We start from the raw sequence: 12,755 nt of genomic DNA, 5'->3' as shown, positions 1-12,755 counted from the left end.
GTAAGTGCACATCAATAGAAAACACACCCGTATAAACTTAACACAAACACACAAAACATAAAGAGCTAAATGTTAATGTGCTATAGTAATTATTTAAATATAATAAAAAAATAAATAAAATACAAGAAGACCCTGCCGATTTAATTCAGATTACAGGAGGACAATCTCATCCCCACAAGTCGGAAATATGCAGTATTTCTGCCAGAATGCCATTCACTGGAGAGTGTATACGTTATTTTAATTTGATCTTCCCACTTAAGTGTATATGATTGAACAGCACATACACTATTCAGATTTACATGAAAAGGTGGCCAGAGTGACTGGCCTGCACCATTTACATGTGTGACAACAAAACAGTTTGTTTGCTTTGTCCCCTTGGTAACAAATCCTTAGGCCATTCATTCTATCCTAATGGCATTGTCAGTCCCTCTGTGGAGAAAACCAACACCTGTATTTGTACAGTAAAAATATGCTGGCCTGCTCACAAATAGATGAAAATTTATTTTAAAACAAGAAAGTAAGTAGCAGACAAGAGAAAATGAAACTGGTCCAGTGAACTTTCTCCACATGTGTGCTTTATGGTGTCAACACTGAGTGGAACGGGAGGCAATCATATTTGATATTGCAGTCACCTTTGGGCACTCTGAAAAGTGCTATAAATAAGGGTGTTGCAATACTTAGGTATACTATATACAGTATGCCGTCCTCGCTGGCACATAGCTTAATCATGAACAACTTCCCCCTGAGTCTGTGTGTGAGTGTGTGCGCGTGAGTAGGTGTGCGTGAGGGAGCGAGATAAAGGCACACCTTTAACTGTCTGCATTAAAAAAAATACCTGGCAAAGTGGGAAAATAAGAGAGTACTCACCATATTCAGGGAAGTCGAAGTTAAATCCTCTCAGACATGTAACTTTCATAATACTACTCAACTCTGGTGGAAAGTCATTCAAATGTTGCTCGGTGGATGTGCAGATAAAGCGGAAAAGTGACTACAACAAAAAAAAAGGGGCTTCCTTCAATCATGCACTAAACTCCTTGACATGTAATCTGTCAATAGTTTGTTGCTGCGATAATGCCGGCTGCCACAAGCAGATTTGATTGGCAGCTTCGGCACTGGCCCCTCCTTCTCGCGGCTTGGGGGGAGGTAGGTGAAAGAATATGGAGCCTCCCCCTTACCCTCCTCTCTCTCTCTCTGGTGCTTCTGCCTCTCTCTCGCCCTCTGCTTTGCTTCCATGCACACACGCACAGACCAAGCTGCTGGTGATGTCGTCTCAATAGGCTGATAGGAAATTATGGCAGAGGAGCCCCTGCGATCTTTTTTTTTTTTTTTTTTTAAACTCCCTCCCTCAGTGGGCTGGCCTTTTCCATCTTTGTGCTCTTCTAGCCTTTCAACTCTCTCGGGGAGGAGCCTGTGTTGCCTCCATTCAAATTAGGGGAGCCCTTTTCCCCTCCTTCTTTTAGGGAGAAAGAAGTATTTTATGCATATTCATCGTCTTTATAACACATCAGGATATACGGTATAGGTTAAAAATAAAATATTACTTTGCTAAAAGACTACTTTAACTTGAAGCAAAAACTATTTTGACACAGCAACAAAACTTTGATAATGTCACCGTAATTACTCATTGTGACTATTTTATATAATTTAATTGTATTTATCTTAGCATATCCGCTTCACAGTTCCGAGGTCATTGCTTTGAAAACGTAGTCTGGCCTTCATGTATTGGAGTTTGTATGTTTTCCCCGTACATTCGTCTTTTTTCTCCCGGTAATCTGGTTTCCTTCTGCGTTCCAAAAACATGCATGGTTGGTTAATTGAAGACTCTAAATTGTCCATGGGTGTGTATGTGAGTGTTAATGGTTGTTTGTCTATTTGTGCCCTGCGATTGGCGGGCAATCAGTTCAGGGTCTCCCACCCAATGACAGCTGGAATAAACTCCAGCATGAATGAATGAATGGGATTTACTAATTTTGGAGAGCATTTTTTCACGTATGTATATATATATATATTTCTTTTTTTTGGGGGGGGGTAATATATATATATATATATATATATATATATATATATATATATATATATATATATATAAAGAGAGAGAGAGAGAGCGAGAGCGAGAGAGAGAGAGAGATATCCGCCCAACCTGTCCGCAGTCTGAGTCTGAGTGGCCTCCACAGCCTTTATAAAATCAAAATAAAACACGGCAAAAGTAACACCTTTTCTTTTATGTGGACTTAGAGAGGTCATTGCTGTATTCATTTACTTAATTACAACTCAAGAAGCAATTTAAAAATAAAATAGCAAAGGATAGTCCCCAAGCCAATTGTGATGCAAGCAAAATTATTATTTCTTGGACGATGGAATTTTCCCTAGTAATGATTTGGCAGTCCTACTTCTCTAAGTTAATGAGCCCACATCTTTTTTGCACCATTGACCAGTTTCATGTAAATATAAATATTTATATACACAGGTTCTATGCAGCAAGACTGAGATTCCAAGAAAACCCGCAATCACATTGGTGGCCCCTCCATGCTTATCCACCATTGCCATCCCACGAGTAGCACTATTTGTAGCACACGCTTGCGGGTGAGCTCAACTAAATTGAGAAGGAAAGGAACAAATCAGTTCATTAAGTGATTCCATACATTCACTCAAAATACTTTGTCATTTGAATGAGTTGTTCACTAATGAGACAACATTACTATTTAATAAGGCCCATTCTCCGTTTCGATCCCACTAAAAGCGGAAATTGCAAAATGCTTGATACACAACTGCGCAGTCACACACTTGAATGTGACGTGCATTTAACGTTTTAAGTACACATGCGCAAATGCACACTACTTGCGTGCACACCTGTTAGATACAAAGTAAAATAAAATACCTGTAATAAAGGTGAGGCGTGTCTTAAAATCACCAAGCATCAATAAAAAGATCTGGGGGGGAAAAAAACACGTTTATGACTTTTTAGCTTAAAGCAAATAAGTTTCAGGTCTCACGCAAATAGAGTTCCCACGTCATCTAATACTCACTCTCTCTCCATGCCTCCCTCTGATAAGCTATCATTTTTCGTTGTAATTTCAGGTGAAATGATAAAGGGCGGCCGTTACCAGGTGACAATGAATACTTTATAAGTCAAACCTCGTATTTGCCTGGCAGTTTTTTTCCGCAGTGGCATGCAAAGTGTGTCTGGACCATTTGGACATAATACCCCTGTCGTGTACACATGACTTCTGGAATAAAGAATGCAGAGTTTACAAAAGGGCAAAGCATTGGCTAAAGGTAGTGGCTAACTAGCATTTACTGGAGAGAGAAAAGAGGAAATGAACAAGTTTATGGCTGTGAACCAGCATGCAATGATACACCGTGCTGGCTTCAGCTGAGTGTTGTCAGCATAAAAACAAAAAAAAGTAGATACATAAAATAGGTTTTGGTTCATTTCTAAAATGTGATGACTCGTCGAAGATCATAAAGGGAAAACAGTCACTCCTTGAGGGTAAAAGTATCATGCTCGCATTCTTAATTATGTAATAAACTTGATCTGCTTCGATCCAGTGCTGGCCAAAAATACATGAGTAGCCTCCGTTTTATCAAAAGTTATATTTCTTAATTATTTTGTTTCATGAAAGGGGTGTTTTTACTTTGACTTGGCAACACCATGACAAAGGTCGACCACAATGAGTTCTGTGATACTAGACAAACATTGGTTTGGTTAACTTGGTCGGAAATCCTTTACCAAATATTTAAGCCATGATTTAAGTAACATACAAGTCAAGCGATGGGGCTTGCCTAACGTTTAGTGTGAGGTCAGTCTGAAGAGAGGAACCGGCTCCGGAAAAGGCTCCACCTCCAAGCGTCTGGTCCGCAGACCTGAGGCAACCGGCAGGTGCGCAAGGGTGGAGGACTCAAAAAGGTAAGGTGGGGAGCGACCATTTGAAGAGTCTCTTAAAAAGAACTCTAAAATAGAACAAAATAAAAATAAAAGCCCCACACAATAATCACAAGTGGATATTCTTTTTTCACTTACCACCATCGCCCTTAGAGAAAAAGTGTTGCAAAAAGCAAGATATTCATTGAAGATAAAAGGTGCAGCTGGCATCAGCTGACAATAATGGAATTCACAAACCAGGTGCACTGGTGGCTCATACGATGATGTCACTTTTGATGACCACTCATTCAATTTAGCTCAAACTCCAAATTGTACAACTTTTGGAGTGCTTGGAATTCTAGGTCGAACTACATCTAACCTACTGTTTTTCAAGAGTGTTATTTGTGCCTTTGATGTGGTCATCCATGATGTGTTTCCATTGTGATGCTAATCTGACAATCAGCATTTCAGTGTGGGTATGTAAAACCAAGCCCAAAAACTATGACTGTGTGCTTTGGCAAGGAAACAAATTATTCCATAACTACAGTAAAGTTAATTCTACAATGTGGACATTATAATATGTATCGAAAGATGATAGAGGTCTTGACTTGGACTCAAACTACATTATTGTGAATCATATCATTCGTGAGGCTTAATGTTTTTGAAATACTTTTAATGACTACAAAAGACTCAAGCAACTTTCCACAATAGAATCTTTAATCCTAGCATGTGGTGTCATGTTGCCAAACAGATAATTATGCACGCTTGTCAGTCTGGGACTAATAATTAAAACATTGAAAACTAAGTGAAATGAGAGCACAACTATCCTACACGACATGGACATTTTGTAAAGGACATTTTGTGGATTTATATTAGAAAACGTAATTGTGGTGATTTAGAACAAGGAAATTGACATTTTCCTGCTTCTTTACCAAAAACGTTGCGTGGTTCTCGGAAATGCCCTTTCTGGATTTTCACAACACATAGCTAGTCAATGCAAGACAGATGTCATCAAGATACACTGATTGATAACACACACCCACAAACACACACACTCAAAGCTATCTAAAACAACATACCATGGTAAAACGAAAGCTCGGAAGGCCAAAACAAAAGCTTGCAGGGCCAATAAACAGAGAAAACAATGTCAGCCAGCGTAGTAATGCCCACGTTCCCCAGGGAACAGTCAGTCGAGACCAAACTGAATGCGATGTCATCACGTTCGTTTTATTTACATCGTCATTATTGCTGGTCAAGGTTGTCGCTTCTGTGTCTGTGCCAACGTGTAGCGGTTTTACAGCTTTTTGGAAAATGTGTAAATATGGGTTGTTTCTGTTGTTCACTCAATGAAAGCACAGGATCAAATATGGGTCATCTGGGTTCAAAGCAGATCATTGTAATAACTAGACAGTACCCCCCCCCCCCCCCCCAAAAAAAAATGGATGGACTGTAGGCAAGATTTGGCCAGGCAACAACCTAATATTCCAGTCAGGATTTTGACAAAGACACAAATAGTCTGAGCGGAACCCGCTTTTAATGCTAATATTACAGTGGTGGATAGAAATGCATCATTGCATTTTCTTTGGCAATATCCAGAACGCTCCATTAAGACTGGCGATCCATCTAAGTGAGAATCTAAGTAATGGAAAACAATGTGGACAAAGTCATCATCAGCATTAGACATTGAGATTGTAGAGCACTTTTCTTTGGTGGAATGTGTTTCAAGAATATGTTGTGTCAATGTCTGTCCAGTTGCATTCTATCATTAAAAAAAGTCCGATTACATATCTACAGTACCATTCGAGTGGACTTGGAGAGACGCATTCTATTCAAGTGGCAGGGAGGGTGGATGCAGCACAACCCACGGCCATCTTCGGGGGCCAAACCATTACTTTTCAAAAGGAGCTGTGGGGGCTTTTCCTTTGATGTGGCCCCAGTGTATTGTATGCTTCATGCAGGAGAATGTTGAGGGCAAGGTGGAGTGTGTACGTGTGTGAGTGTGTGCGCGGGCTGCCGTGCATGTGACATGGCAGGGGTGCATCAGTCAAAGGGCCAGCGGGGGCAGACGTTTGGCTGCCCCTCACAGTGCTCGCCAGGAGGGGCTGGTCTGGTGCAGGGCCCACTCACAAGCCATCGTTCCCGGGACAAAGGCTACGGTCCAGTTGAAAGATGTGAATTCTGTGGCTTTTGTGCCCAAAGCCCAGAGACATGCCGAGTGGGAGATCTGACCTTTGCTGGGAGTCAGATTGTGTTTCTCGAACTCCTCTCGCCGTCTCCTGGCAGCTCGGGCCAGTGAGTGAGTGAGGGAGGGAGGGAGGGGCTGCAAGAGATGGACTGAGGGTGGAGCTCTGCCCCGACAGGTGGAGGTTCAGGTTGGTTATTTGTTTGGTTTTGTTTGGGGACGGCATAGGAAACTTCCACTGGATCAAACTTTAAACACAACAAATAAAGAGTTTGTCTTCTCTGTAGGCCGTTGACAAGTGTATTCTTGATATTCACTGGCATGTTGCTGTCAAATTGGAAAGGAAATTGAACGTGTAAAAGCTTAATTCTGAAGCAGGGGCTTTTAACGTGGGATTCAACAAGAGTTCAGCCTTGTGTTATTCAAGGTTGCCTATGATGTGGGATATTATTCCCTCTCACGTCTGTTTAGAATGCATTATATATTTATTTTTGTGCAGGGACTGAGCTGAATATTAAACTTAAAGGCAGCTCGATGGTGATGATGATGATTATGATTATGACGACGACGATGATGATGGCAATGCAACAGCACCTCTTGATGATTGTCATTTGCATCACTGCTGACAATGATTCTTCACAATCTCGTTTGATTTTTTATAATTGCTGTGTTTAGATCGACTTACACACACGATGAAAATCACAACAGAATCTCATTATGGTTACACACTTGGAAGCAATTAACATGGAGTTTGTCTGGTGCATAAGTCACATTATAACATGCTGCAACGGCTTTCTTTTATTTGCGCACTGTTTATGCTAGCGCATGAATTATGACATAGTATGTTACTTGGCAGCAGTGTGCTGAGAGCAGAGATTTTGTAGATAGAATAGGCCTATGTTTTAGAGTAATATATTTTTCTTGACACAGCTTTCATCCCCCGGCCGTAATCATCATATCTCCCCCATTGCTCTCCCGGATGCAGACATCCATAATGCAATCTTCCTAATTTTGATCCCTCGCAATCTGGTTTTTAAAAGGGAGGTGGGGGGGATGAAGGGGACATATTTCTGAAGGCTTGCTCGGTAATCATTTTAGACAGATAGCCTTTCCCATCGCAGATGAGCAAATATTTGTAAACCAGCTATCTAATGGAAAATTATAGTGAAATTAGAGTGAAATTCATGACAGTGAAATCCGATTAGGTGTAATTCTATTATGCCATCTTAGCCCACACAGCATATTTTTGTCGAGTTTTTTCCATAAATACCTATGCCAGGGGTCCCGCTAATCAAATAAAAATGAAATTCATCTCTCCATTAAATTCAATTAGCCGCAATTTCTAAGGCCTAACAAAGATTTTAATTACTAAATTATAAAATTCTCCCTGGCCAAATTGGGTAGAGAAATAGTGCATCCCCTGCATGTGAAAAACAATCCCATGAAAGGAAATTGTTGATCAAAAAAGATATCCAGGGGAAAATAACATTAGGGAGAGCACTGGGGCCCTTATTCAGCGAGTCTGGGTGGGGAGTGACGTGTGCCAAGCGCTAGGCTCTTGGGCCGCAGGAAATGAACTTAGCTGAGATTCTCTCTGTCTCTAAATGTCTGCCCTCAGAGTTATTATGCTGTAATTGACTAATTGACACCTTAATTTCATTTATGGGGCTCCTGTGTTCATAAAGCAACCTCTGGGTGGGGCAGTGGTCTTGTCGGCATTCAGGACACCAGGTGAGGCCCGGGCCTTCAGTTATGTCCTTCTCAGGTGATGATTATTCATGTGATCATGAATATGTACAGAAGAACAACGTGACTTAGCCTCAGCTTAAGCGGCATCATACTTGAAGGTTTAAATCCCTCTGATACGAATGACTAGTGTCCATGCACATCCACACATCTGTCACGACCAGTGTTCTTTCAAATTTTTAAAGTAATTAATTATGCTGAAAAAAAAATCACTTGAAGTTCATATCTTAGTTTTATATTTCTTTGTGCTACAGTCCTCCAAAACAAATGCCACACCTGTCATTAAAAGGCAGTACCTTTATGATGAGTAATGCATGCGTGCCCAATAACCATTGAATCCTATTGTAACACACACACACACGTGTCAAAACAACGGGATAAATATGACCTATATCTTACTACAAATAGGCCTACTTTTTATTGTTATAGATAGATAGTTGGATCGATCATTCCATAGCCACATGTTAAACTTGAAGAAAAAGAAAGTACTTTTCTACACAGTATATTTTGTACACTACATTCCACTGTGAAAAAGACAATCTTTGGTCCCAGTAAAAAAAGGAAGATTTGAGAGTAAAATATTTAGCGTACAATTCTCAAAGTAAATCTTACGCTGAATTCTACGCTGAATATTTTATCAGATGAGATGCCAACCACTCCGGACCTTCTGCACATGTGTGTGATGTAGTACCCCTCCATGCCATCGGCGGCGATAGTCAATGCGTAGCCTTTGACGGTAATTCGTGAATGAGAGTGATTACTTTGTCTCCGCGCTCTTCTCTCCAGACAGCCAGGAGATGTGATTTTTCGACGACGGATGTGTGTGTAGAGGTCGGAACGCTGCATGTTAGAGACCTAACCAGTTACTCAATCATAATATGCAGTATGTTTGCACATTTTTGCTTTGTCAAATTGTCCTGTTCTTGTATAATAAAGGGATAGGAATTTGGATTGAATCATTTTAAAATCGGTTAAATCAGTTTAATAAAAAAAAAAAAAAGATTGACAGATTAATTGATTATTAAAATAATCATTATTAGCAGCTCTAAAAAAATGCTCATGATCGGTATCAGAATCGGTACCGGAATCAGCAGCATTGTTAGTTAGAATATAAGATATATTTATGGAACACGGGTACATGATTGTTTTCATGCTAGAAGCATGGTGTTGATGCTTTATGATCATCTTCCTCTCACTTACTCTGGCGTCATCTTGTGGCAGCTACAGGAAATTTATTTGGGGGGGGTTCACTTATTCACTGATTTTGATTATTCACCATAGGATTTGGCCTCTATCCCCCTTGAATAACAGAGGTTGTCAGTATATAAACATTTTAACAGTAAATTGTGAAGTCATATTGTACATTACTGTGGCACATGAACTTCTGGTTAGAACACAAACCAATTCAACTAATAATCTAAGAATGTTTGTTTGGTTTTATTGACATGCTGCATCCTACCTGAATACTTGTTTCTCCAACAACTCAGGCCAATACCGATTACAAGTCGACTTAAGTGGCCAAGCACGCTGCCACTAACAGGACAGCTCTGGGCTCTCAGGTCAGCAAGCAGGCCCAATTCCCAACCACCCCCTTGCTCCTGAGCAGTGGGCTGCTAAAATAACAGCCCAGCACCCTCTGCAGAGTACAAAGCTTCATCTGAAAAGGCACCTGCTGCTTTTATTCACTTTCGCCCCCTTTGGCAGCTAACTGTGTCTGTTTAAAGACACATGGAGGAGAAAGCCCAACTGGAAAACGCTGAATTATTTAGGTATGATGTCTAATTGGTTCAAGGCAGACATTTTGTTTCTGGAAGGTATGGGATGTGTGTACGTGTGGGTGAATGTGTGCGTGCGTGCATGCGCATCTGTATGTGTGTGCGCGTGTGAGCCCATGAGTGGACGAGTGCGTGTGGACAGGGGGGGACACTTGGTGAGGAGGTCTGTCTGCTGTGTAATGCAGACAGAAGTGTCTGGGTAAATATGACCAAACTGAAATTTTAATCTGCTTTTTCCACACCCAAGCTGGCTGGGTATTACAGATAATCTTTTTTGTGTGTCATATGGTGGGAGATATAGATGGAGCTAATTTTTAAGAGACAAATCTGATATTTGTCAACTGGTTGAAAAAAACCTGGGGATTTTCTCCTAATCCTCCCTCGGATGTGAAGGAGCGTTAACAGCAAAATGCAGATGGTGTTCTGTGCGCAGAGACTACCCAGCGGCCAGCGCGGCGCATACGGAGAGGCGCACCCTCGCCTCGCCAGGGCTCAGCACAACCTGCAGATAGCGAACTCCCCTCACATTTAATTAACAAGCCACTTGTGAAAAGAGAGTTGAGTTTATTCCAAAGCGCAAACTTAGCAATATGCATTTCTCTCTTGTTTCGCTTTTCTCTTTTTGTTCCCTTTCCTCACATCACCTCCTTACTTCTAAGGCTATATACATCAAATATTCATTTGCAACTACACTCCAATAAGGAAAAGAAAACAAATTATAAATAAAAAGGAGGCATGAATCTTTCAGGATCCTAATTCTAACCTTCCCTTCGAGTGGCTTGACTTTGTCATATGAAGCAGTTTTGCTTTCCGTTCCCACTGTTGGGCTTAGCTCATCTTTTCTTTAAGAACACTGTGCATTTTCAGAATTGAAGGTTCACGTACAAACAGGGCAGAAACTCAGATGTTCATTTTCACACAAAATGCAAGCCTGACAGTTGCATCAACAGTGAAATATTTTAGGAGTGTATTGGCACAGTTCATTTTCGCACCAGAATGCAACATGTCAGAGCACTTTGGACACATTCCTAAGTACTTTGTGGCGCTGCATTACATTTGACATTGTATTGACAGTGGTTCAGTTGCCCAACAGCATACCAAGCACATTGTATCATGTGATCTAAAATGCCACCTAGAAGGTCACACATGAAAAATCTCAGCAAAATGTGATGTGTAGTATGCAAAGATCTAACATTTTCAGCCACTACAGCAGTCAGAATGAGAAACGCAAAATCCTTTGTATTTTCTTTTCAGTTTCTTCCGATAATGTAAAAGTACATGTCGTGAAAAGAACGCCGGCGATATATATTGCCAACAACTACAGCTTTTTTCCAGAAGAAGAAAAGGTCGAACAATCAATCATTTGGGAGTTTTAGTCCTCTTAATGTGTGTCGGTAAAAAGCAACACCATCAAGAAACAGCCAATTAAAAAGACTCCTAGAAGACGAAGATGTTTTACATGTGTCTTTGGCTCAATTGCTCGCTCACCTGCTCTTGACATTTTTTGGTTTGTGTAGATGAAGAAAACATATATAGAACATAACATTTATAAAAAATATACCACACTGTACAATCCACTTAAGAAGCTGGCAATTTGGCAAACAAGGCATCCTAGCTTTATTATAATTAGGGCGCATGAATGTATGCTAACTGTAGCGGTATGCCCTGCGCTTATTGTAATGCAAAGTCTGTGGACTGTTAATCTTGCAAACTGTACCTTGTATTATCAAAATGTTTTAAAATGATATTTTTTTTTTTGTTTGAACTTTTACTGCATAATTCTTACCAATGGGCTTTATTTAATGTTGCACACAATTAAAATGTAAACTAAACTAAAACTACATAAATGTTTATGATAAAACTTGACTAAAAACTGAAAACTAATTAAAACTACTGGTAACTAAATTAAAAAAATAAATAAATTCATAAAAATTCTCAAACTATAGTAACTCTATGTTATACATCCGTTAAGCACTACACGCGTACGAAAACAACTGCAAGCTTATAACGCAAAAATAATCACAATTATTGAACATGTAGTTATGTAAGAAAATGGACTATGGGACCAAAGACAATGAAGAATGTGGAAATTAGGCGTGACAGTAAAAACTGCATTACACTTTCATAGCTGTCATAAGCATAAAAATGATTTGGATTTGGGTACATAATTTTCATTAGATAAATAAACGACAAGCGGTTTTCAAGTAAGCCTAAAAATACATTACTTTTGTGCTAATTACAGTCTTCAGAGACCACTGAGTCTAAAATAAAGAAAAGAGCAGCAATTTGAGCAGTATTCCAAATCGTTACCAAGCACCACACTCTTTGAAAACTTTAATTATGCATTTGCTCAACAAACAAAAGCAATTTATTTCAATTTCGAGCCCAAAAAAAGAGTTCAAGTTCAATGACCACTTTAAACGGTCATAAATTCTAAACCATAAAGCACCTGACAAGAAACTATAATTGTTGCCTTCAGCTCTGAGCTGGAGCTGTGTATCAACATATAGCAGGAACAAGAGAAGGGGAGGAGGAAAAAAATAGTAAAGATAAAATGGCTTAAGCTGTTTTGCAGTAATTGGCTGAATGGCAAGGGCAGCAGAAAACGTCGAGGCAGACAACAGTGTGAAGGGGACTCGGTCACAGTGCAAAACTAAACCCTCAGCACCAGTGGCGGAGTACGCAAAGCAGCGTGAGCAAGAATCGTAGGTGTCTGTCTGGTACATCTTAACTTGCATGAGGCACAAGTCCCTGCCCAGACATGGCAGTAAGCTGTAGATCACAGTCCATTTTCTGGACAAGTTAAGTAAATAACCCAAGCAAGCATGCAAAGACAGTGTCAGGGAAAGAGAAATCCCCCAAAGTCACAGTGGTGACACTCTAATAAATCCAATCAAACTGAAGGGGGGAGGAGGAGAGAGAGAAAGGGAGGAAGATATCCTCTTTGCTGCCTGTGAGTGTCCAACGGCATTGATGCAATAACACCTCATTCAGTGTTTAGCCCTTCTCAAAGGACAGTCGGGGATAACACTTTAAACCCTGTGGCTTTATCTCCTGCAGATTTTCCATAAAATGGCAAGCCAGGGAGTCGGGGCCATGTGACTACCATGTAGGTCAGGGCAGATGGGGGGTAGAGCAGGAGAGAGGTGAAGGGAGCGAGGCGGGGTGGGGGAGGATTTCTAATGTAACT

General features: G+C 40.4%; 1 protein-coding gene across 3 annotated transcripts in view; it reads right to left on the bottom strand.

The window, feature by feature from the left end:
* The window catches only part of casz1 (castor zinc finger 1), a 173,853-nt gene that overhangs the window by 74,613 nt on the left and 86,485 nt on the right, over nt 1-12,755 (bottom strand). The window contains exon 1 of one of the 3 annotated variants that reach the window (XM_088290473.1): nt 868-1,244. The exons of the other annotated variants lie outside the window; for them this stretch is intronic. Within the exon in view, the coding sequence (XP_088146599.1) occupies nt 868-916 (49 nt within the window). The 5' untranslated portion in view covers nt 917-1,244. Of the gene's footprint in view, nt 1-867; nt 1,245-12,755 lie in introns of those variants that run through there. 3 annotated transcript variants of the gene reach the window in all.

Source organism: Idiotropiscis lumnitzeri, chromosome 3 (assembly GCF_059441095.1).
Source record: "Idiotropiscis lumnitzeri isolate Australia: NSW breed Sydney's pygmy pipehorse chromosome 3, RoL_Ilum_1.0, whole genome shotgun sequence".
NCBI classification, from domain to species: Eukaryota; Metazoa; Chordata; class Actinopteri; order Syngnathiformes; family Syngnathidae; genus Idiotropiscis; species Idiotropiscis lumnitzeri.
Note: the sequence above shows the minus strand (reverse complement) of the source record. Positions and strands in the feature narration are given on the sequence as shown.